Genomic DNA, 27,402 nt, shown 5'->3' with positions numbered 1-27,402 from the left:
TGCAAGCTTGCTACATGTGTTACATCGCCGAAGGATCCTATGCGCCATCGTGGTTAATCTAACTCTGAAGCAAATAGTGCGAGTCCGCCCCCTTGTGGTAAGTGCAAGTACATTCATAACACAAGCTGCACAAGCTCCTCTTGAGCCATGCTGTGAATTTGTTTGGATACGTTTTTGAAGTGTTGATAGACTTTCGGGAGAGCCTGGTGGGAATTAGAAATGTTGAAAATGTCAAGTACTATATGGCATTTGTAATCTGCATCACGTATCAACAACTTATGATCTGATTGCTAGTTATCTCTTGAAGATATCATGCTTAATATGCGTTTCTATAAGCGCATTAATAAGAGACAAAGATATGTCAAAATATAGATACGGAATGTTGATTATATTTATATAAAGTATACAACCTTATAAAAAAAATCACGATTGTTTACTGTTGTGCAAGAGAATCTATTGTAGATCGCTTTTGAGTACCGGTATTCGTTTTACTGCCGGGGTTAAAAGGGAATCCTATTCTGCAAACTGTGAATTGTTGAGAGTAAAGGATTAAGTTAAGAAAATATTGGACAGCTATTCAAAAACAAAACGATAAAAAAGGACAAATAAAGTTCAAGTGACATTGATGAGCATCCAATCATTGAGATGGAGACTTTGATGTATAATCTACAATAATCAAAGCCTAAAATGTAAGGAGATATCAGTGTTTTTCTCAAGAAACCATAACTGTTGACAGTTTAGTCTGGGAACATTTTTATTATAACTATCATTCACATATAATATACTTAACATCGGTTATACGAATTCAAATCTTTACAGTGGTCGTTTCTATCACTAACTCCTATTCTAGAACTATTTCAAAGCACTAAGCTGGGTTTTGGTTTCATCTGCAGATAGTATATCATACCTCTAAATATGTTTCTCACATCGCATTAACTAGACAAACTGAATTCTGCAATCGTGTTATTTTTTTTTCATTTACAAATCAAATTATTCTAATATCTATGGCGACCTACAAAGGGGGGGGGGGGCGGGGGGGGAGTGGGGATAACAGTAAGTCGATGAAAAAAAAAATGTCTTGTCTTCAATCAGTTTCGGTTCTTTTTTATTTTGAACAATCCATTGCCTCAACTCAGAGGTACATATAGATTGGACTGCATGCGTCAGGCTGATAGGTTGTTTGGGATCAAATTCACAGTACGCCATGCAGCTGAGTGCCATACATCATGCAGGCGATTGACATTGATATTTTAAAAATCAAAATCGTATCATACATTGCTTTCCCCTTTCACATTAACAGTACAATTTAAGAAATCCGGTGTTTTATTCAGATTCCCCTTAGTACGCTCTACAACCAGAAGGGGAAAAAAAAGAAAGAAAAAAGACAAAGAAACAGACAATGAACAAAGCAAAGTGTCCATGAGCGATTGTAGGTCAACAATAGCGTGAGCTAGCTGCTTCACTGTTTACCGCCAGGCACCAGGCATGACGACCCTCTCTGTGCTCAGAGACTGACCACTGACCCATGCAGTGTCCACCAGTGAGTATGATTATCAAAAAAATCTCTGTGGACATGCATCAAAGAGCGCCGTGCGTGCGCATTAGATCTCTTCAACATGACAATGGTTACTGGTCAACACAAAACTTGGAGTTCATTTCGTTGTGAATCGCTCTTGCGTGTAACAGGTTCCAAGCAGTAAGAGAGAAGACGATTTTAAGAATGACAAGGATTTTCGTCTACTTCATCGCCCTCCTGGCGACTTCTTACGCTTACAACGCCACTCTGGATACGACAGCAGAAGCCATTAAACATCACTACATCGTGGTACTCAATGTAAGTTCACATTAATGGTACACACTATGCTTATCATACTGACTACGCTGTTCGCTATTTGCATCCGGACACACGGTAGCACGAAGTGGAGTTTGGGTTATGTTTATGAACGTAGTCCAAAGATCGACCGCAGCTCTTTTACTAGCTCCCAATCCAAACTGAAAGTCAACACCTTCTTGTATGCTAAGCATACCAACCACTGAACATGTACAGGTACTTCTTAGTTCATAACTTTACCTCCCTCGTTTTCGATCCTGCAGTATTTGATATTTTTTAGGATTACCTTTGGAGCAGAAACACAAGACAACAAATTTGGTGCTCATGATGTTTTCTGCAGAGAATTAAACCTGGCAGAAATGCCGAAATGAAATAGTGTTTACATAGTTAAAGACATTCTACCCATAATTCATGGCTCCCCCCACTTCTTTTCTATGAACGATGTTCTCATGTGTGTGTCTGTGTGTGTGTGTGTTTTAATGTTGTTTTTGTATGATATATGTGTTTGTTTCTTTTAAGCGCCATTATTGATTAACTTTCGTCGATTTAAATCATGGACACAGTTTAAAAACATGCTTTTTCCAAACATGTATCTCGTCCGTTTCTGGTACTGCAACTATTTCAGTGTGTGTGTGTGTGTGTGTGTGTGTGTGTGTTTGGTCAAATGATTTCATTGCCTTATAAATACATGAATGAAAGAAAAACCCCAACCGATTACTCAGTAAGTTGGAATCATAATCTCATAAGTTGCAATGTCTTGTATCGCCCGTGCTGTTCGAATATCTAAACCGGTGCTTGCGCCTGTTAGTCCATGGGCCAGGCCAGATATTGGTACCATCTGAGGTGGCAAAACCTTTTTGGTGTAATTTTGTGTGTCGGGCATAGATATGCTTATCAAGTTATGATAACATTTCCAAATGAGTAGCTTAGTCATAGTAAATGAATTTTTAACCAATTTGGTCTCATTGTTATATCCCTATACTTCTGAATCGAAACTAACCGCCATACAAAGAAGAGCACTGTCTTCTGTATGTTCCATAGAGCTGTAAAATGCAGCTCTATGGTATGTTGCTGTTGTTGTTGTTTTAGGTTTAATGGCAATCAGTCATAATTTTGACTATTTTTGCCAGACTATATAATATATATATTTCCCTATAGATTAATTATTAATATTTCTTAACAAATTCAAATTCTATCATAATATCCATATTTGTTTTGTTTCCAACCATATTTTTATTTTAATTATAAAAATTTTATTGTTTTCCTCGCTCAGTCAAAACGGCCACGTTGCCACCCTCGGTTCTGTCTTACCAACCAGGCGAAGTGCGTTTCGCAGGCTTCTCAGGCGTGCGCCCTAGGTAACTCGAGAAAGCTGGTGGCGACCGTCATGCCTGAGCGTGTGGAGAACAATATTCCGATATAATCCAAATCCAAATATATTCATTTTATTTATCTTTTTTTTTAAATGTATGTTACGAACATGTATGTTCACAGGTGTTCTATTGTAAACGCGGTGCGCTTAGTCTTTATTCAAGGCAGCGAAGGGAATATCCAAAGGTTATGATGTCCACAGCGCTTAGTCTTTATTCTAGACGGCGAAGGGAATATCCAAAGCGTATGATACAGTGTATATCCTTTTATCTAAAAACAACAACAACAACAATAGCAATTCCTAGTGAATTTTACCGTATTTTTCAATCATTTATCATTTTCCGGTGAAAACGCTACGGTGAAAACGCTGATACCACGCCCATGTCGCTTTATTTCCCTCCGACAATATAAGATAATGCAAAAACAATGTACCGGTACACTACGATACATCACAATGAATGATATTGTAAATGAACAGAGTGATTTTTGTTTAAAACTGATGCATTTGTTGATAGGGTAGTATAAAAACAGTAAAGATAATCCCTTTTATGAGGAACTTTAGATATGATAACGGTACATTGGTCTAGATAAAGAACTAAGCGCATCGCGTGACAGCTGTGGACATCATAACCCTTTGGATATTCCCTTCGCTGCCTTGAATAAAGACTAAGCGCACCGCGTTTACAACAGAACACCTGTGGACATACAGAAGGCAGTGCTCTTCTTTGTATAGCGGTTTAGTTTCGATTCAGAAGTATAGGGATATAAATACGAGACCAAATTGGTTAAAAATTCATTTATTATGACTAAGCTACTCATTTGGAAATGCTATCATAGCTTGATAAGCATATCTATGCCCGACAAACAAAATGACACCAAAAAGGTTGTGCCACCTCAGATGGTACCAACAACCCATTTTTCGGGTCTTGGCCCATGGACTATGTGTGTTTAGGGTGTGTTCGCAATCATTTATGTGTTGGCTCACATTTATAGTGGGACCTCATCTACTGTTTTGTCAACCAGAATGTGCAAAGTGCAGTGTTGGCCATGTTTTTCTTTTTCTTTTTCCAGGAAGGTACACATTGCACTTCTTAACTCCCGGGGCTTTCGCGTCTTAAAGTAGTTTGGCCTCCGTGTTTAAACAAGAATTGAATAGACCCGTGTGAAGGCTTATACTTAAGCCAGTTCGGGGTTCTAGTTTGCGCATGATGAGCAGAAAAAAAAATAATTTGTACTGAGAAACAAGTTGGTTTTTGAATGCACTAAGTTAATGCAAGAATTATTCGTGTAATCCTTATCAATGGTGCCTGCCAGTACATCCATCTGACAGAAAGCCTGGTATTCAGCAATGGATGCTTCCCAAAGTGTTGACTGACCCGGTGACTGACGAACCATTCTGGTCACTTGATCTACACAAGTTCATTCTTTGTTTGAATACGAGTTCCATAAATTGCTATGTTGGGCAAACTGATGCAATATGTCGCTTTGAATCGAGTGAAGTGCCTAACTAACTGAGAACAATAAAAGGTCATTTGTACCCATGTGCACATGAGCCATCTCCGAACCACAGTAGCTTATTGCATAGAAATTGCCAAGACTCCTGCTTTCTCACAAATTCCATTCGGATGCTATGTTGCTTTTCTTCCTCCCTTTTTTTTTGAAAACAGAAAATGTAGAGAAGTGGATCAGTATTTTTTTTTTTTTTGGGGGGGGGGGGGGGGGAGAAATAAGACGCACAAAAACTTATGAACTTTCAGAGTTTAGAGTCTAAGACAAATCGGCAACTCTGTATGACCAACGTGTGTTCTTCAGCTGGTTTGTACACAGAAATTCGTCAACTTTCATTTATCACAGAGAAAAAAACAGTGATCTAGACCTGTACCTCGTATGTGACAAGAGTGAAACATTTTTGCGTATGCTTAGTGGATAAGTCCTATCTTTACAGAAATTATGAGAAATTATTAGATATGTGAAAACTTTCACAATGAATAACTTTTCATGTGTCCATATTATCCCCCAGAATTTCACAGAGTTACGTCTCTGATTTTTCTTCTATCATAAGAAGCAACATAATATCAAGATGAAATGTCCCTTGAAAAAGTCCCACCTCACGTCCAACTGGACCCCATGAAAGACCAGCCTTTAGTGCAGGTGAACAGTGGCTATCCAGCCTTCCCTTAGATAGAAAAATGAAACAAAAGGGTAAAGGATAGTCGATCGGGGGGGGGGGGGGGTTGCCCCCTCCCCCATAATTCCCGAGATGTTGGAAAATTTTCTCTTTTTTTATAGAAAACTGTCCAAATATTTTACCCAAAGCGTGCAGATGACTGCTGAATTTCAATTGTGAAAATGCAAAATCTCCCTCGCGTGGTAGGGGAATATCCCCTTCCATATCCTTCCCAGTTTGGTCCTCTTCCCATAGACTTAAGACACTTTTAGATTGACAGATATTAATATAATATGGACTGCCCTTGAGGGGGATGCGACATTTATTGCCCGAACTAGAATTGTATTGCGCGAGTCGAAGACGAGGGCAATACTATTCTGCTGAGGGCAATAAATGTCGTATCCCCGAAAGGACAGTCCATATTATTATTATTATTATTACCCATTTTCAGGCATTTCAGGCATCTTCGAACAGTTACATTACAATGTAAACTTCCCGATTTACGGTAACAAAATCCACTCGGCGTCAGGTCGAACCCTACACCAATGCGCTTACACCCACATGCTTGCACACAACCCCATGCACAATCAGTTACGCCGCGCGCTCACACAGTCACAGCGACCGTCCTCGTTTTTTACGTGCTAAGGTATGGGAATTTGCCCTTCATCGCGAAACCTCTCCGCGAGCGATGCGTGTGTCGCAGATTTATTTGTAAATGTCTCTCCTTTGTGATTGACCGCAATGTTTACATGTAAAATAAATGGCGAGACCCGGATGGAGGGTGATACGCACTAATATCGCCCGCTGACCTCGACGACCGAGTAAAATACTAACTGCAGTTGCCCCGCAAAACTACCTCGTATGGGTAATAATTCCAAATATTTCATCATAAGTGTGCACCAGATCTGTCACTTCAGTTAAAAAATGCAAAGGTGAAATGGGAGGGGATATCTCCTTTCAATTACCCCCCCCCTTGGTTTCCCTCCATAGATTTAGTACATTTGTACATACAGCTTTATAACACAAAAGTGTGCATCGGTCTATCTCAATTATAGCAGAAGGTGTGTGAGAGGGATATACCCTCTCACACCCTCCCCTCCCCGTCCCCGTTAAGAGCTGAGATACCGCGATTTAGAGAGTCATTCACATATCTGTGAACATTATGTATTTTTATGCCTCTGCCACGAAGTGGCGCCGGAAGCATTATGTTTTCGGGTTGCCCGTCCTTCCGTCCTCCCGTCCTCCCGTCCTCCCGTCCGTCCGTCCGTCCGTAATGAATTTTGTGAACAGCGTAACTAGAAAACCTTTTGAGGTATCCTAATGAAACTTGGCATGTATGTGTATTATTTTTTTTTACACTTGGTGTATGCATGTTTAACCTTATAGATATTCTCTGGAAACTTTCTTTTCTTTTCCTTTTTTTTGCCTCAGAGGTCAAAAGGTCAAAGATCAAGGGAAAGTGCTGAACTAACTTTTTCCTCCATATCTCGGAAGTGGCTCAAATTATCTTGAAACTTACTACATTTATATTTATGCATGTTCTGCCTGACAGTGATTATCCTATGAATTTTAGGGTCAAAGGCCAGATGAAAATGGTAACAATGTACTTTTCAATACAGAAATTGCACTTTTTCTCCATACCTTGAAAATTACTCAATGCATAAACTTATGAATGGGTCAAAGTCAAGTTAAAGTCCTTAATCAACAAATACATGCTCTCCTATTTATCAAATTAAACCTAGGTCAAGGAAGGTGAACATTCAACACATTTGTGACAAACTTGTCATTTTAATATTTTGCCAATTTTGTGAAAATGTGTTTTCACACATTGTCCACATGTACTATAGACCTATTGGGAGAATCATGCATTATGGCGGAGGCATACCAGTCGCCTTTGCGACATTTCTAGTTCTTACTGTTTTGAAAAAAAAAAAAAGTGTGTACCAGATTGCTAAAAGTTCAGGTCTGAAAATGCAAAATCTCCCTCATGTGTTTGTGTGTGTGTGTGTGTGTGTGTGTGGGGGGGGGGGTACCCCTCCACATCTTCCCCCTTTCCCGACGAATCGACACCCCTGATAGTAGATGGAGATGAACAGGGTGGATTTTGTAAGGAGATGAATGTCAGAAACAAAACACACAAAAGAAAACCTCTTCTCCACCCATCTGACACACTGTTTAACCGAGAGGAGTATGGATATGAAGGTTTTATGAAATCACTAAAGCTTTGACGGCTTCAGTATTTGCACCAGCAAGAAAGCTAGAATCGTTCGGTGTCCCCTGTCCTGCCGGCTTATCGTCCCACCCTTAACCCTATAAAGCCCAAGGGGGGGGGGGGCACATTGTGCCCCCCTACCAGATTTTCATTTGCCACTCCTTCGCCCTTGATCCGATTTCAACCAAATTTGGTGACTTTTCCTAAAATCTTATTGCAAACATTTTGATATATAATTTAGCGATATTTGATGTTGCTGGTTGCCATGGCAACCATAAACTAACAACCATGTCAGTCAGATTTTGCATCTTTTTTCTGTTCCCATTTCATTTAGCAGCATTACAGTGTATGAAATGGGTGGTTCTTGACTGAAACTTGTTGAAGGAGCAAAATTTGAAGTAATTATGGTCCTGTAATGTTTTTCTTATTATTTTCTTTGTTTTTATGTGACAAAGGCATAAAACAATAGATATAATAGAGATAATTGAAAAACAATAATATTTTCTATAGATTGCCCTTTTATTTTGAGTTGTTTTGATTCCTTCACCCAAGTTATGCCTCTTATATGATTAGTTTATCGTATTATCAATTGCAATCTCAAAATTCCAGTGTTATGCGAATATGAAATGTCATAACTATAAATGTACCCATCCCAAACACTTTCATCTCAGGTCTCATAATGTATCACTATGTTGATATGAATAGCGCCCCCATGTGGTGACCTTGAGAAATTTCAACCATAACAAATAGTAAAATTCCACTTGCTTATCATTTGTGGCAAATATGAAAATGATTGGTCTATAATAAGACATATATAATGGGGATAAAGAAATTATACAGAAAAATCATCAGCATATTTCTTGTGTATTTCTTTGTATTTTGGTAAATAGCGCCCTCCATGGGTGACCTTGTGAAAATTCAAATACACGGTCATGTAGAGTATGAATTACTCTACCCATGTGCCAAATATGACGATGATACGTCAAATAATAAAAAAAGTTATACAGGGGGGGGGGGCACAATGTGCCCCCCCCCCTTGGGCCTGTGAGGGGTCAAAATAGCTTGGGCTTAATAGGGTTAATGATCGGTTCAATAGATAGGATTGTCTGCGCTTTGAAAATTTCGTACATGCATTACGGCGAGAGAGTCTTATACTGGCTTTGACGCTCGACAAAAGACGCCGAAGCAGGTCTTATTGGACTGGCAAATCCGAAATAGGATTATTTGTGTATGGGCTACCTGTAGTGGAATCCACTGAATCGTGAGGGCGTACATTTATTTGTATGAGAAGACTGCCGGTGTTCGGCGGCACCAGTCACGAACAATTCGTAAGCCTATACGTTAATTCGGTAAATTATGAAGAGATCGATGATTTAAGTTGTCCTTTTTTCAAGTGTGAAAGCCCATGTCGTAGCTATAGAGATAAGGATGAAGGAGAGCACAGCAGCATTCACCACAATTTGGAAGAAGTCTATCTTCTTAATTGTGCAATGAATACACAGTAATCTTCTTTTCTTCTTTTAGCAGCTTACACTGAATTTCGAGGAGAATAATCACGCTTTAAGACATAGCCTATACTATCTATAGTTTATGTTTATTGATTTCATTCAGTTCGCGATGCAGAGCATCCGGGATAAGTCAAATCCGTGGTGTCACTGAATCTTAAGGCCTATACTGAGTAATACGCAGACGGATTTCGGGAAGGTTTACTGCCAGAACAGTGTGCGGTTCATTTGTGACCTCTATTTTGATTTCAAGTACCAGCCTAAACCCAGCAAATACAGGGAAGTGGTGAATCGTTAATACATCAAGAATCATGAAATAAAGCGTGTTACACATCATAATTATCACATTATCTGACCTAGGATACATTTTGAGGCCATAGACCCAGCGGAAGAATAGAGCACGAGACAATGTGCATCATTTATGCAGCACTGTACTATACGACAAGAAAAGGGAAACACAAAACAACTATAGTTGTTTGGTAGAAAACCTTTTTTATCTGTCTCTCTCATAAGGTTAGGGCTTAAAATGAATACATTGTCACCGTTATTTTTTGCGAAGATTTGCATCCATTTGTTATTATTATTATTATTATCATTATCATAAACGAATTATCATTATTATTATTGTTATTGTCATTATCATTAATATTGTTATTATTATTCTCATTATTATTATTCTCATTATCATTATTATTTAATCAGAATGTCAACGTCTTTGTCAGTGCCCTGTACTTAAGGATAGACACCAATATCCGTGAATGCAGTGTGTTTGGGACAGTCAAAAACAAAAATGAGGCCCCCATCCATTTCAAGCTAAATCGCTTACGATGGTAGTCTCCTGCACTCAATGATCTCTGTCATTTACTGAAAAATACTGTACATTTTATTTTATGTTTTTGTGTATGTACACTACTCAATGCAATCACCTATGTGTATCTATTTGTGTACTGTTATCGATTTATTTCACTGCACTTGCTATTCTTTGTCTTTGTACTTTTGGAATTTGTATTCAAATTTTATCTGATTGAACGCAGAAATAAATCAAATCAAATAAAAAACCAATCACATCAAAATAAAAAACAAAAGCAAGTAGGCAAATCCGCCTGTGCAACAAAAATGACGGATTTCTCGTTACATGAAGACGGTAGAGTGGTTTTAAGAAGCATTTAGAGAGCTCAAACTTTGCCAGGGGCATGTGGTCTCTAACGCTAGATGAAGGATCGTGCATCATCATCATCATCCACAACAACAACAACTCATCGTCATCATCATTAAAAAATGGATCATGATCTGGATCACCGCTAAAAACATATCACCTCTTTTTTGTTACCACGCCTTATGTGTACATAGCCTGAAAATCTAATCCAAATATGATATTATTACTGACACGCAAACAAAGAAACGAATGTTGGTAAAAACATAACCTAGCTCCTCGGATAGGTAATGATAGGGTGAATTGTTTTTTGTTTTATTCCCTGTGTAGGCATTAAGATTCGTTTGTTTGAGTGTGCTATTGATAAACAGTGACAATAGGGCTTTTTACACTTGTAAAATTTTGCTTAGCCCCGGACCAACGGTGGGGCTAAGGGGGGGCCTTAGCCCCACCGTTGGTACGGGACTATCCTTAGCCCACTTTCTGTTTACACTCGTTTTTGCCAAAGTGGGCTAGCCCCACCGATAGTACGGTACTATCTGGCCCTGCAAAATAGCAGGGGTTAGCACCGCAATTGCGATGCTAGCACCGCAATTGCGGTGCCAAGCAAGTGAGTGTAAACAGAACGAAAAAATAATCCTGGGCTAAGCGACGGAGACGAAGTCCGACCCTCACTGACCAATCAGAAACGAGGTAATCAAGTGCTGACGTGTACAGGACACAGCGTACATGTGGTTTGGAAAGTCAAGAAATACGAGTGTAAAAAGGTCAGTTTTCTAGTAGTACTGGCGAGTGTCTGAAAAAATTGGTACAGACCCAGAGAAAGTCTGCACCGATGCCCACTATATAGTTTCGGAGTCAGCTATTCAGGATACTTCACCCTAGACGCCCGTACTATTCACAGGATATTGACGTCACCGTCGAAAACTAGTATAGTTTAAGGTGGTTTTGTCCTTCAGCAAAGGTTCTGCAAACCAGACTAACTTTAGCCATGAGTTGGGCAAAATCTATATCAGATACAAAGCATCAAGCGTGGTAAAGTTTCAACTACACACATTATTGTCATGGATTATGGAGTTGAAGGAAGATACGTATACAAGTACAATGTTTCAAGCTCTTATCACGAATACCGCGTGCTCTTCTAGCAGTTGTGCATTTTCAGGGAGTAGAAGTCCTGGGCCCTGTTTTATGAAGAGTTATAATTGATTATACAGTTGATTTCTGTTTCAAGTCTAAGGCAGAATGTGTGGTAAAGAAATTTAAAATCGATTATATGTTTTTGATAAAACGGGGCCCTGGGCCCTGTTTCATGAAGAGCTATAATTGATTATGTTATAGTTGATTTCTGTCGTAAGTGTAGGGCAGCCTGTGTGGTAGAGAAATTTATAATCGATTATATCTTTTGATAAAACGAGGCCCTGGGCCCTGTTTTATGAAGAGTTATAATTGATTATGTTATAGTTGATTTCTGTTGTAAGTGTATGGCAACCTGTGTGGTAAGGAATCTATAATCGATTATATCTATTGATAAAACGGGGCCCTGGGCTTAAAATTAATGAGGACGTCATTAGGTAGACTCTGCTGGCTACAGTGGGGTTATCCCTACACAAGACAATTACATTCTATTCTCATTGCCTAGTCTTTCAGAGGTGAATGTGTGTGTGTGTGTGGGGGGGGGGGTTCAAGCTCTTATTTTACTTCTGTTGCTCATTAATAAACATTCATTTCTTTATAATAGCGTCACATGAAAACAAATCAAGGTTTGACTCAATTTAACAGTGAAAAATGGTGGATACTCCCGGGTTGGGAATTAAGTCTTGTGTAGATTGGTTTCTGTCCTATAATGCCTGCTCATGATTTCTTCCTATAGAAACTTGATGTGGCTTGTTTCTGGCAGAGGGATATTAGTTTGTAGATTTTTACATTATATGAAGGGTTTGTTTGCAAAAACCGATAAGTCCATTTTTGAAGATTTTGAAGTACGATCTTTGTCATAAAGTACAAAAATAATACCTTTTAAATGATATATTGGTCACTACATATAAAGGTATATTTTTAAAGTTATGGTCAAAAGAAGCAAAAATTTTCTTATTATTCTCTTTATTTTTCTTGACCTTTAATCGCAAATATCTCCATTTGGCAAATATGGACTTATCGGTTTTTGCAACAAACTCTTCATATGCACAGTAGAAATTATCATGTAATTCTAAAACTATCCCTGTCTCAAAAAATGATGACTTGAATCTCATTGGTACACTAGGGGAAACCAAAACCCAAAGAGCAATGCGGTTTGAGTGAAAGCAGCAACATAAGTAGAACACATCAGTGAAAGTTTGAGGAAAATCGGACAATCGATGCAAAAGTTATGAATTCTTAAAGTTTTTTGTTGGAACCGCTGGATGAAGAGACTACTAGAGTTCATGCCGTCATGTGTGGACAACATTAATCAAAGAAAATAGACAGGAAATTACACAAAAATCATTTTTTTTCATGAAAATTACACATTCCATCAACTTGATTCTGACATATTTTATGGTATTTATTCCCCCTGCTTTCCGAAAGCGGTTAGTTAAGTGTTCTTTTATCATGCTAGAAAAGTGAAATCATGTTTAATTTTCTTTAGGATATATTTTCTTTGTATTGTTGTCCACACATGATGTCATAAACTCAAGTAGTCTCCTCATCTAGCAGTTCCAACACAAAAACTTTAAAAATTCTTATCTTTTGCATCAACTGTCCGATTTTCCTTAAACTTTTACTGATGTGTTCTACTAATGTTGGTGCTTTCACTCAATCCACATTTCTCAGTGGCTGTAGTGGTTTCCGTTCATAAGGATCTGAGCTACAGGTGTTTGTGTGTCTTGGTTCCTCCCAGTTCATCATCTTCAAACTACCACTTTTTTTTCTCAGTTCAAGATGTTTCTCCTTCTCACCCAAGTAAAAAACGGTATCGTGACAATATGAGGATAGTGATAGTGGCAGGGTCATCTGTGAAAATATTGCTTGCTCTTGAGAGGCAATCAATACACGCAAGTACAAGTAAGACTACAATCATCTCTCTGATTACTGTCATTGATAGATACGACCAGTGGCCGATCCAGGCGGGGGCGCACCGGGCGAGCGCCCCCCTTTACTTTTTTGTTAAAACAAAAGAAAAAAAAATAGGGGGGGGGGCATGCTCCTCCCCTTAAGTTTGTAAAGGTGCCCCCTCTTTACAAAATTCCTGAGATCCTCCCCTGATAATGATAATAATGCTAACAGCTGAACCTTTGTTTTGAAACTCTCGCCTTTACTTTTCAGCCAGAGTATGATCTTCAGGTATTCGAGAACACCATTGTTGGGGACAAATCCGGTATCTTTAAAGAAGCTGTGATTAAATGGAGGTACACCGTGATCAATGGTCTTTCCATCAAACTACTTCCACATGCACTGGAAAAGGTAAGAAAAAAAAACACGCACGAGCTGACTGTGTGCATCATTGCTTCAAGTGTGAAGAGTACATTATAATCGAAGATCTTGTTTACCTTTTGGAACAGTGATTTAAATTTTTTCCAAGATGTGACATTTAATGCATATGTGTAGGTGTGTTCCACCACAAAAAATCCTATTTTCGCGATAAAGCCTAAAATATAAGGAGATATCTGTATTTTTCTCAATAAACCGTAACTGTAGACGGTTTAGTCTGGAAACATTATCTTTTACTATAACTATTGTTCACATTTTGTACATTTAACAATACTTAACATCGATTTTACTGATTCAATTTTTTTTATTTCTATCCCTAACTCACATTTTAGAACTGTTTTGAAGCACTAATGCTGGGCTTTTGTTTTATCTGCAAATGATACTGACTCGATTTTAAATTCAAAAAAGAAGGAAACAAACAATGCTGTCCATCCAGTCACTGTTGCATTGTTGATGAGGTGGTGGTTGAGTTTGTCATAGATAATTTTGATGTTGCAAGAACTCTCAACCAATCAATGTTAAGCTTCACCATAAGGCGCTGAATGTAGAAACAAAATGGCGAAGTGTAACCAAAAAACAATCGGTCCAACAGTAGAAAGTGACATAAAAAAAAAGACCATAATAAAATTGCAAACATCGTGACAGTATCCAAGTCGATCAGACGGTGCTGATGATCCAATTGTAAGCTTCTTCTTAGCCAGAGCACCAACTACAGTGCACTCCCGTTTTAACGGACACGATTATAACAAAGTTTCGAATACAACAAAGTAAAATTCAGGACCCAAACTTATCATCTAGATAATCTTTACACATTTAATTTGTTCGGATATATGGAAATGTCGATATAACGAAAGAAAACTGTCGTTCCCGAGGACTATATCGGGTGTGGCCTGCTTAAGTTTTCCTTGAATTAGTAAAACCAGTGTCTGACGGGAAGTGTCTTGGATGGAAGACATCGGCCCTTCTGTATAAGGAAAGCCGATTTTGGTTGATTTCTAGGACAGATTGCCTTTTTGTTGCCCTTAATCGTGTATTTCTATTTCAACGACCTCCTGTAGGTCCGTGCCATGAAAGCCGTTAAGTACGTTGCCGAAGACGGAATCGCCCGCACATTCGCCCAGGCATCGTGGGGTCTCGATCGCGTCGATCAGCGAAATCTGCCCTTGGATGGGGAGGCTAACTTTCAAGGTATTGCAAGACCCCGGACAAGCTGAAGTGTTGATGTTGACAGCGATGGTGCTGTCTAATTAGCTTGCATCCTATCACCTTTTGAAAAACAAAAAAACAAAAAACAAAAACAAAAACAAAATGTACACTTTCATGCAAACTCTAACTCGACCCTATATTATCATAATATTCTTGTTCTAAACAAGCTGATGCCACCCTTGAAACAGTTAGTATTGAAGAAAAATAATTGCAGATTAGATTAGCTGATCTAATGGTCCTCTAAAAATCCCCCCCCCCATAAATTTAAAGTCTCTGATATGCGCCGAAATACAATGATGCAAATGAGCAAAATAATAGTCATACAATCAAAAAATACTGAAAGAAAAGGAGGAAGATTTAGGCAGAGAAATAGGCCTAAATACAGAGATAGATGAATAGAGACTATCATAATTATAACAACAATGCTAATGGAAATGAAAATCGATTGATCGATCGATCGATCGATTGATTGATTGATTGATTGATTGATTGATTGATTGATTGATTGATTGATTGATTATTGATTTTTGATTTTTGATTGATGGTTGGATGCATGGATGCATGGATGCATACATGCATGATGCATGGATGGATGTTGATTGATTGTTGATTATGTAGAAATATCAAAGATAGCTTCACGAATTCCGACACGTACTCCATTCCGGTACACTGTTCTATGCTCGCAGTTCGCAGCTGTAATAGTGTATAGTCTGCAGATAATGAATCTTAGTGAACCTAACTGAGAAGTTAAAAAAAAAGGTTCTTAATCATAGATTAATTACATGGTTTCAATTTCCGTTTAATCAAGGCAACGGCGGTGGCGTCAACGTGTATGTCATAGATACAGGAATCTACCCGGAAAGCAAGTATTTCGCAGGACGGGCTTCTGTGGCGTTCGACGCGATTGGAGATCGAGATGCTTATGTGAGTAACCCTTTGCTCAGAGAAATGTACCATAGAATTTAACTCGTGGGAGTTTTATTTATCTAATTCAACCTTTCAGGAAAACCGCGGAACATTGCAAAAGTTTTCTGTTCATTGTTGCCTCCTTTGCGATGACTGTAGGGTAGAGTATACCGCGTTTTATGAAATCCATCACAGAGGTAACTACTCCAAATCCCCATCCATTGCAATATCATAATAAAGTATCCTGTGTAGGTGATAATTATAACCATCACGCGCCTAAACCTCTCCCTTTAATTCACCCGATTTAAAGGAATTACTAGTGATAGACGCGGCGTCTACGAGACACACTTTCTTTTCAAACGACCTAAAGCCATGTAATCCGAGCTTTCAGGCGTATTATCACCCAATTCATACAAATTGTCATAGGTATTAAGTGCAACGGACCTTGGTCCGTGTATTACGTGCTACTTCATACAAAGCCGATCGGTTCAAAATCGGAATTAAGCAGCAAGGACGTACTAATACCATGTCAGCGGATTTGTTCATCTCTCCATATCCTCGGGTTATAGCTTTAAACAGTTTGAACTCATGAAAACTAGACAAATACAAGAAGAGCAGCTGACCTCTTGGATGGAGCATTTTAACCGAAGTAACCAAGTGATCTTTAAGGACGTATACTTGCCAGTGCAAATTGAGAAGGAACATCCTTGAAGGTGCAATGTTGTACATATGATGTCCCGTTTGACTCTTGTTTGAAGATTGATACCTGCTAATTTGTTGGGCAATAATGATTACTGGGCCTTCTGGGGAAAACAATGGTATTAAAACTGGAGAGGCGACGTTCGGTACCTATCGTAAAAAGTCCTGAAATGTGGTATAAAAAAAACTAAAACAAGGAACGAGATTCCATCGGGATGAGATGATTTATCATGAGTTACATTTCGAGTTTATTATAAATTACAAAGTTCGTAAGACTTTGTACCTTAAGACTTTGTACCTACAAGATGATGATTTCAGTGCAATTAAACAAAAAATACGAGAATGCGTGTATATTAATATATTAATGTAATATTAATGTTGATAGGGCATCGACTGTCACGGTCATGGAACACACTGCGCGGGAACTGTTGGCAGTGATGTGTATGGCGTGGCCCGGGGGGCCAAGATCTATGGCGTCCGTGTGCTTAACTGCCACGGTTCTGGATCCTTTTCACAGGTGATTGCAGGTAAATAATAATGCTTTCTTCTAGAAACCTTCAAAATGTTATCAATATTGTTATCTTTTAAAAAAAATCAAGAAAAAGCAGATGAAAAGTATAGAGTTCAAGTCATTTTCCCCAAATGGTGTAGTAATTTATTTAGCATTTCTCAAAGCGTGAGACAAAAAAAGATGGAAAATTGATAGATATACATTTTTATCAAAAAAAAAAAGAAGAAGCTAAATCCATGTTGTTTACAAAGGAATGCCATAAGTGCATTTTAATGCGTTAGTGGCCAACAAAAAATGTTGACTCTAACGATAAAGATAAAAATTACACTGTGTGAGGTGTACCTAACCCCGAGAAAGAGCAATAACAACAAAAAACAACACAACAAATAGTGTAGGCATTCCAAAGTCCTTTCTCCCTTTCCTCTCCGATAGCCGTCCCGACAGCGGGCACATCCGCGACCTCGTCGTCGACCTCCCATAGCCAAATTTTCAATGAAAAAATAAAATAGATAAAACCACAGAATAAAACAAAAACAAAAAAGCACGACTTCATACCTTAAAATGACATGAGCCAATTCAGCTTTCTGCAATCAGATCGCAAATTATCTCCATTAAATAGAGAGATAGAGAAAGAGAGAGAGAGGGAAGAATAAATCAAAAAACATACAAACAAAAACAAGCTTACTCCAATCTATAGATAAAATGACACCTGCAGTTTCATATGATTCACCTTTTGTGTTCCACTTCACACGTAGCAAAAACACAAAAAGATGTCTTTAACAATCACCACACAATATTGGTCTTCCGGACAATACCACACTAAATGTAGAGTTTCTAGATCGATAGTGATAATAATAACAATAATAATAGTAATACTAATACTAATAATAATAATAATAATAATAATAATAATAATGATAATAACAATTATAGGCTTTCCCGGACAATTTCGCACTTTTGTCAGTCCATTTGATAGAAGGTTCATTCAATTTAGCGAAAATCCTCGTCACTGCACATTCTGTCATTCAAAACTGCAAGTTGTTCGTTCAATTTAACATTTCGATCAATGAGATTTGCACATGTGCCTTTCGAATTCGTAAAACGGGCATTCAAATTGGCACGTGCTCTTCAGTAATTTAAATTCGCCAGCACTGGCCGAAAAGGGTATTTAAGTCATTCAATTTCGCGTATGGGCAGTCAAATTCCAAACATGTTCAGTCAAATTAATGTCATGTTTCTTTCTTGAAAAGGTGAGAACATTTAAACGCGTATTTCTATGTGACTTTTTGTTTCATCCACGCACTGTTAAGCAGTAAAAGTATCATATTTTGACCCTATATAACTCGAGTTTGTTGTTCTGTAACGCCCATTTTCTTTCATACGTGTCATTTAAGGCCTATACATGTAATACCAATACTACAGATTAACTTCATCTTCTTACAGTCATGCCAGCACAAGGCTAGGTAGATACAGACGTATTTCTCAAGGAGACAGAAAAAGAATTATAGAAACATTAGATGATCATAACCTGACTTCCTAGAACTGGCCGGCACACTCGGAATAAAGCGCTCAATGGCCAGATAGGTTGTGGCCACATGCACTTGATCTTCGGACTGGAAGACTCAATAAGTGCATCGAAGAGAAAGAAAAACTGATGCCAAAATCTCTGAAATGTATACGAAAATGTGAAATGTAATGACGCTTGCAAAACAATAACTATGTTGGAAAAAAAAAAACGAAGAAAGAACCAAAGCATAAAAGATATGTGCTAAATTGACTGCAAAAGATGTTAAATTGGATGCCCAAAAATTATTTTGAATGAACGAGTGCAGCATGTCCGTGATCACGTGACTATAACATTCTAAATTGAATGAACGAATAACGGAATGGTGCTTGTTTTACGAATTTCAATTGAAAAAGTGTTAATTAGAATGAGGCTAAAGGTAATTTGAATGCTCAAAAATGAATTTGAATAAAAAGATCATTAACTGAAACACCAAACATGTCATCTACGCTAAATTTTGCTAAATTGAATGCAGCAATTAGGAATTGGACTGACAAAAGTGCGAAATTGGCCGGAAAAACCTATAATAACAAATATTATTAATTGTTATTAATATTATTAGTGTTATTATTACTATTATTGTTATTGTTATTATTATTATTATCATGTACTATTACTACTACTACTACCGCTACCTTCGTTTTGAAAAGCATTATTATGTTATGATTTTTAGTATTGGAGCAGTAGTACCCGTAGTAGAACACGTAGTTGTAAAGTCTTTGTAGTATAAATGGTATTATAAAATGGGTTCAAGAATGTAGCCAATAGGAAGCGCTGAAATGAGTCACGTGTGCTTTGGTTATTCTAGTCCCATCGCACTGCGTGTTAAATCCTATTGCCGATCGTCTGTGCGCGATTGAAGAAATTTATATTTCGGTAGCTTCATTAGATTTAGGAGAAAAGGAAAACTACTGGCATAGTATAACATGTTTTATTTGCTGCCTCGGCACTCGCTCGGAGTCATAGTTTTAATATGCATGTGAGCTCTAAGATGTTTTGTGTGAAGGATATCTTGAATGAAATGAGGTCGACTTTCAAAATATCTGAATCTGTCATTTTCTTGTTTTACTCTTACATGGCTATTGTACCCAGCTCTGAGTGAAGCACAACCCAGCGTGGTCTTGTTTACATCAACCAATCTTACGAATACCGTCACCAATTAGTTTAAAATATCAAGAGATAGGCCGAATATCGCGCTATAAGGTTTAGAAAGAACAAACAACAACAAACAGCAGCAGCAGCAGCATCAACAACAACAACAACAACAACAAATCAAAATGAATATCGTGCCTCTATGGTCTTATTTAATCGTATATCGTGTCCGCATTTTGTTCATTTTCACCAGGGATCGACTTCGTCGCCAACCAAGGAGTAAGACCGGCTGTGGCATCTATGTCGATCGGGGGATATCCCAACCTGGCCTTCGACGATGCTGTGCGGGGACTTATCAATAGTGGTATCACCGCCGTTGTTGCCGCAGGCAACTGGGATATGGACGCCTGCTACACTTCGCCCAGCAGAGTGTCGGAGGTTGGAAAACCTGTTTTGTTTTACCTCGTTTTGTTTTGTTATGTTCGTTGTTGTTGTTGTTGTTTTTAGCTCTCGTGAGTTGAATAGCTCAAGGGAAATAATACGATCTCCATTGTCCAGCGTCCGACGTACTGCGTACGCCTTACTTTACAAAAAAAAAGCTGCATTAGTGCTATTAAATAATTCTAAAATGTGAGTTAGGGATAGAAACAAACACTGTAAAAATTTGAACCCGTATAATTGATGTTAAGTATTATGTTGAATAAGCAAAATGTGAGCAATAGTTATAATAAAAAATGTTTCCAGACAAAACCGTCTACAGTTATGGTTTATTGAGGAAAATACTGATATCTCCTTATATCTTCGACTTTATTGCGAAAATCTCATAAGGTAGGGTGTTTTGTGATGCAACAAATCGACACATATGCATCAAGTGTATTATCTTGAACATTTTTAATCACTACTCCCAAAGGTAAACAAGACCTTTAAACTTGTGTTCTGTTTCGTTCCTGTTTGTTTGCTTGTTTGTTTGTTTTATTGAAATTTTCCTCGACTCTAAAACTGATGGCTGGACTTTGACCAATCTTGAATTCACAGGGAGACTCACCTCCCTTGTACATGTACCATAGATGGAGAGAGTGATGATAGCTTGTAAAAATGATGGTGGTAACCCGTGGAGGCGGGGCGGCTGACAGTGTGGAGTGGACCCACAGCTAATCTTCTATAATCTTCTTGAAACTTTATACCTGGATTTTAACCAAACTTGGCAGAAATTATAAATATGTGGAGAGAATCATAGTTTGTATAATGATGATATGATGACAGCACTTTTTTATATTAGTATCAACTTGAATGATAACAGTTCATATGCAACTATAGTAATACATAAGTAATGAGGAATAAGCAGTCAGTAAGGCTGACATGATTGCAATGTATTCATTACGAGTACATGACTTCGTTTCTGATCATTATATGTATGGTGGTTTGGTTACAGCAGAGCCATCACCAATATCAATGACTGCCACCCCATGATGTCGAATTGGAACTACGAAGTAGGCCTACTGATATTTCTTTAGGCAAACTCCACTCTAATTCATGTTCGCATTATCACAAGAGCTAAACTAATCATCTGTTTTTCTTTTATATTCCACACTGCACACAAAAAAGGGTGACAAAGTGAATTATGAAGACTCACGCTCTTTCTTTTTTCCCTCTTTCTTTTTCCCCCAAAATGGTACAAGTAGTCACAGTCACAAAATTTCCTGAAAGACAAGTTTTACACTGCCTGGCATATTATACATAAAACAAAAATAAAACCAGACCTGAGTTGGTCAAACTGTAATCCTTGCCTTTGACAAGGTCAATTCGTCATAACTCTGCCCTGATTGGATAACGTGAAGAATTCATTTTACAATTACTGAAATCAGAAGAAAATTCTCATCATCATTATCTTTCTGCAGACAATTACGGTTGGCGCTACGGACATCAATGACAAGAGGGCGTCCTTCTCGAATACCGGGTCATGCGTGGATATTTTCGCTCCTGGCGTCGACATACCAAGCGCGTGGATCGGAGGAGAGGAGGAGACACGAACTATAAGTGGCACCTCAATGGCTACTCCGCACGTAACAGGTACGAGAAATAGCCTTTAACTGGGAAATTCATCTTCAGATGTAATGTTCTCGTATTTCGTTCAACTTTTAGATGATCCAAATTGTGAAATCTGGGAAATCTGGCAAAGTAGACAAAAGATGATCTTTCATAAGCTGTATTTCTGGCGCTTATATCTACATATTAATGTCAAACAAACAAATGGGCTCGGGACTCCAGACACAAGATAGTCAAGTAACAAGTCCATATCACATTCTGGTAAAAAGGTATATAAATTCTTATAAGAACTTCACAATGACTGCGCAGAGTTGATGGCCGGTGGTTATAAAATCACAGTTTTTATTTGGATGTGTTTCATTATTTCATGTGAGTTATCATCCAGCTCGTGTCAGACATACCCAGGTAACCCTATCCTTTCTTGACGCACAGGTGCGGCCGCCATCATGCTCGGTAACGACAACAGTCTGACACCCACAGACATCAAGAATAAGCTGCTCTACGATTCTACCAAACAGGTGGTGGAGGATCCGGGCAGAGAGTCGCCGAACAGGATGCTCTACATCCCTTAACTCCCGGACAAGCCCCCATTCCCCTCCCCATCCCTCCTTCCCCAAATTTGACCAACTGGACAAGACGCTCGAAAGGGAAATAAACCAATACAATGCAATACAATACAATACAACACGATACAATACAATACAATACAATACAATAATTACATTTGTACAACGCTTTACATATCATTACAACAGTTAAGTTATTTCACAGCGCTTTGCATCATTTCATAATCCATACCGCAGCAGGTATAAACATAATTATGCTCTACTGCACTGCGCTAGAAGACCCCTGTCGGCTTTATTTTTCATTGAAGTGAACATCCCCGAAACGATTACAAGTTTTGAAACAGATATTTAGATGCATCATTGTTCACAAAAATATATAGACCGTACCAAAGAAATCATGCAAGCAGGGATCCCCTGCCCCATCCAAATATTGAAGTGCCGGAATACGTTTGTTTCATGGAAATGGAGCGGAGCTTATGAGTGAACAGTACCTCATATCATCGTAGGTGAAATCTTGATCATTTCTGTGAACAGGCACCTCCTGTAATCCCACATAATTATACAGAATGGGGTGATAGCCACCTAGCTCTTCAAAAGAGGGACTTTCTAAGAGGATAAAATAGAGAGGCATAGAAGAGGGAGGTACTATATATTATATGACCGTATTCGAAAAACAGCAACAACAACAACCTATAATTAGCAAATGTGACTTTGAATTGAATCTTATTATCCTCTGATTTAACTCGTCTAATACGTAATGAGAATGACATAATCCAGCGATTGTAATAATAGGCCTATATTATGATATTACTGAATAAAAAGTGTTAAAAAGAGTTTTGAGATGTGTTTTCAAAATCTCTAGAAAATTGGAAAGACTTATGAATCTTGGAAGCTTATTCGAGAGTCTAGGATCACATTTCGGAAAAGTATTGTCACCAGCTGGAAAACATTGTTACCAGCCGATAAGACGGCCCTCCTTTCATTATTATCTTTTCAGCTTATCCAGATGATCTTTCCTTGAAAGACTGGAAGAATAAAGTAAAGCTTCAATAGGGTATAAGCGCGGGGGGGGGGGATGAAAAGCATAATAATCTAATTTCGAGAACATCGATGCTATTAAGCTTTTGGAGACTGAAATGCAACTTTAAATTCGCTTTGAATGTAATTATCCCCTGTTTTAACATGTGCAATGACTAATGAGAATAACAATTTCCAGAGATTAATGATAGATTTTATTACTGAATAAAAAGGAGAGTTTTGAGACGGGTCTTCAAAATCTCTAGAAAATGGGACAGACGTAGGATCTAAGAAGCTTATTCGAGAGTCTAGGATTACATGCCTAGAAAAGTAATGTCACCAGCTAGAAAACATTGTTACCAGCCGATGAGACGGCCAGCCTTCCATTATTTGCGGATTTTCTTTTCTGGAAAATTGTGAAAGAACATAGCATCAATCGGGTATAACCGGATTGAGGGGATGGAGAACATATTTTTTTCAGAGACAATATCCTAGGGTCAAGAAGGCTTCAACGTAAGTCACAATTATTTCCTTGTGAAAGGGCCTGGAAGAGCATTGATAGCAAGTTAACTCACTCGACCTCATTTGCTGAAATGTAACTCACTGTAACTGATTTAGCTCACGAGCTCATTCTCATCTTCTTTATTGGCATCTCATTTTTTTGTCCCGGCTTTTCATTTCTTTTCTCCTTTTTTCGGACATATTATTCTACTATTGTTATATGCACTACTCAATGCTGTACTTATGTGTATGCACGCTGTTCAATGTACACTAATGTACCACTGTTGTCATGGAAAATGTTTGGTGGATGAGAAAGGATCGATGATATTTGCTACTTTAAAGAGAATTTATTTACTGATATGATGACAGGTAGGCATCATTTTGCAGAATAAATATGCTCTGCGGCGGACGAAGATGAACAGAGGAGAAGGGAGAGAGTGGTATAGTGTGAAAAAGAGAAAGGAGAATATATCAATGTTGCTTGTTTCAAGGACTGATGGTGTCATTTCAAATGCAAAATGATACACCGTAATTTTCTTCTTTTTTGTCTCGGTAAAGAGAGAGTATTCAGATGGCATTATTTGGAGATAAATGATTGGTATCTATTGATTTTTCTTGTCACTTTAATCTTTCGCACCATGGAATCTTTTGTCGTTTATCGAATATACAAACATTTAAACTTTTTTTTTTGGTAACGTTGAGTGACTTCATATTTTACAAGAATATGTTAGGATAAATTTGTTAAGAATGTATGATGACTAGAGACTAATTTATGACGATTTTCTGATTAGTTACGAAAAAAAGAGTTTGCCATGCAAAATGTTGATTCAAACCTTACCAGGGAAAACTTGCAAGAAATGGAGTATAAAAGTAGCTTTAAAACCTGGCCCCTGATTATCACAGAGTGCCATTCACCTCAACCAAATACGTTGATGGCCTTCCTGGTAATGCACAGAAGTTAGTCTGGACTTCAGCTGTAAAATCACACCACAGTTAATTTTGAAACAGACTATCGAAAGTTTGTCACTGCCCTAGCAGCTATATAGAAGTGAAGAGGTGAGGCGGGTGTTATGAGTATTATTATTGCAGTTTGCAATGGTCGCTGTGAATGCATTTCTGTAGAGACTAAGGACTGAGCGTGTTTCTCATAGCGTGGAATAGTGTAGTGCAATAATTGACACATGTCACTTTATATTCAGTATCATACAGGATATGATAATGAATTTACGGAGTGTGCTGTATTCTTATAAACGCTCTTTTCACGAAAATTATATGTATGTATATGTCTGTTAGAAATCACAACGTTGGGATTGTTGTTATTGTTTTTCCTCAATATGGAATATCATCAGAATGTCGCGACACTCCGGTCAGAAATATTTGAGGCAGAGAATCAAAAATAGATTTTAGCCTGCAGTCACTTTCCAGTTACCTGATGCTACGACCAAGTGTATTCTTGCGTGAAATAATGATGTTCAATACATACTGATACCGGACAAACGTCAAAAGTGTTTAAAAAGAATATATATTTATCTTCCTTTTCTATTTTTGTAAGTAAAGAGTGATATTGTCTGGTGCATTTACGGGAGAGACATGTAACAAATATGACGAAAAAGCCAGTAGCTGAAATTAGACCGTAACAATGCTACCATAACAAATATAGTGTATGTTGTTTTCTTATATGTTGGCTATGATGCATACAATACATAAATGATAATCATTATCATAGATTTCCATAGAATATTTGTGGGGTTACTCCAAGTGGTATAGAGTATCGATATTAATAATGTCAGTCTTTTGTCGTATAGCTTGGGTTGAAACCAAATGCGAGCATGGCTATAGCAACATTCAAATGTTAATAATTCGGGGCAGGTAAGGTTGTTTAAATCATGAAAATCAGTTTCCATCTTATCTTTGTGAATGATCTCATTATATCAGCGATCGACTTATGAAATAATGAGAGCGAGCTTCAAGTATTATTTTGACTGCCAAACAAGCTACCACCAAAATTTACCCCCTCTCTCCAGTTAGGCAAACGGATTTAAATGTTGTCATGCTAGTTAATGACAAATTTATAGTTCGATATGTAATAGCTAACACTTCAAAGTTTCACATTCTTTGGAGGACTAATGATCGTTGATTTGTTGCTTTCATAGCAATTAATGAAATGAGGAGAGATTAAGCTAAGCTTTAGCGTCCTTAATTATTGGTTGAATGCGTCTTTAATTTTGTACCCGTTTTTATCATTGTACACAATAAACTTTTGCATGCACGAATGAAAGTGTTCGATTAGTATTGATCGGAGTGAATAATGAAGGCACCTTTCATTTTGTTTTGCGTTTTTAGATACGGACAAAAAAGAAAAGAAAAGAAGAACCCAAAAGGAAAGGAGAGAGAGAGAGAGAGAGAGAGAGAGAGGAGGATAGGTATAGGGGATGACCGGTGAGAAAGGAGGGAAGGATTGGTTTTTAAAGGATAATCATAATAAATGATTAAAGATGTAAAACTCGGCTTGAAGAAAAAAAAAAGACAACTGCAGAAAATACATTCTGTGACTAAAGACGAGGATATTCACCTCCTAGTTATTTGCTGTACAGTATGTAAAAAATAAACAGTCGGAATTTTCGCATTGATAACTTTTAAAATGATTATTTAATAATCTAAATACTGTTTCTGTTTATAAAACTATTACACGTACTTGTTACCTATACATCTTGCAGAAAGGCCCCTTCAGTTTGATTCAGTGGTCATGGGGGAAATGTGGATCTTTGTAAAGATTGACAAGGGTCTGTTTCTTCCGAGTTTAGCACTTGGATGCTCTTGGCATCCATGTGAATGAATGAAACATTGTCTTCACAACATACAGGGCATTTAACCCCAAAATTCACTTTCTGTTCGTAACATTATATCCGTGTGCACATTTATAAATGAAGAGTTTTATTGCAAAACGAGTTATCTCCATTCTTGCTTAGTTGAGATATTTGTGATTAAAGCTGCTTGAAAACAAAAAAGAAAATGATAAGAAAATACAGGACATTTTTGATTATAACTTCTAGAATATTCCTCGTTATGTCACAAGTGAGGTATTTAATACTGGAAAGGTTTAATTTTGTTTTATCTGATGATGAACTTATTTTGAAATGTTTAAAGATGTTGCTTAGCTCATTTTGCAATAAAACTCTTCAAATTTGTAAATATATAAATATCATTGTTTGTTATCATCTTGATGAATAACAAAGCCAAAAAGAAGGAAGAGATCCAATTAATCCAATCTTTCATAGGTTAAGAATTTAATATCTTTCTTTAATCATTCATTTTCACACCTCACCAACGTTTACAAACTCAGAAATCTGCCTCCTTTTTGTCGAACCCACCGGAGGTGCGGGGAGACTATTAACTAGACAGATGTAATTCCGCCACCAATCGCGTTTTTTTTTTTTGTCATTTACATATCAAATTATTCTAATATCTATGGCCACCGACAAAGGGGGGGGGGGATTAACAATATGTCGATGAAAAAATGCCTTATCTTCATTGAGTTTCGGTTCTTTCATTATTTTTTGAACAATCCATTTCCTCAATCAGAGGTACAT

The 27,402-nt window shown here is 37.8% G+C and overlaps 1 protein-coding gene across 1 annotated transcript; it reads left to right on the top strand.

The window, feature by feature from the left end:
• Positions 1-1,720: 1,720 nt before the first annotated feature.
• LOC139708953 (extracellular serine proteinase-like) lies at positions 1,721-22,300 on the top strand. The gene is made up of 8 exons (XM_071620922.1): positions 1,721-1,834; positions 13,540-13,677; positions 14,763-14,892; positions 15,719-15,834; positions 16,901-17,042; positions 19,936-20,120; positions 21,581-21,752; positions 22,161-22,300. Exons 1-8 carry the CDS (start codon positions 1,721-1,723, stop codon positions 22,298-22,300), a joined length of 1,137 nt encoding a protein of 378 aa, XP_071477023.1.
• Positions 22,301-27,402: the final 5,102 nt, after the last annotated feature.

The sequence above is a fragment of the Diadema antillarum genome, unplaced genomic scaffold, assembly GCF_040938485.1.
Source record: "Diadema antillarum isolate AM-2024a unplaced genomic scaffold, OU_Dant_1.0 seq00001391_RagTag, whole genome shotgun sequence".
Taxonomy (NCBI): Eukaryota; Metazoa; Echinodermata; class Echinoidea; order Diadematoida; family Diadematidae; genus Diadema; species Diadema antillarum.
This window is presented reverse-complemented; position numbering and strand designations above follow the sequence as displayed.

Coding starts and splice junctions, on each gene's coding strand:
- LOC139708953 (XM_071620922.1), top strand. CDS start 1,721: ATGACAAGGATTTTCGTCTACTTCATCGCCCTCCTGGCGACTTCTTAC. Junction 17,043..19,935: donor CTTTTCACAGGTGATTGCAG/GTAAATAATAAT, acceptor CATTTTCACCAG/GGATCGACTTCGTCGCCAAC. Junction 21,753..22,160: donor GGCTACTCCGCACGTAACAG/GTACGAGAAATA, acceptor CTTGACGCACAG/GTGCGGCCGCCATCATGCTC.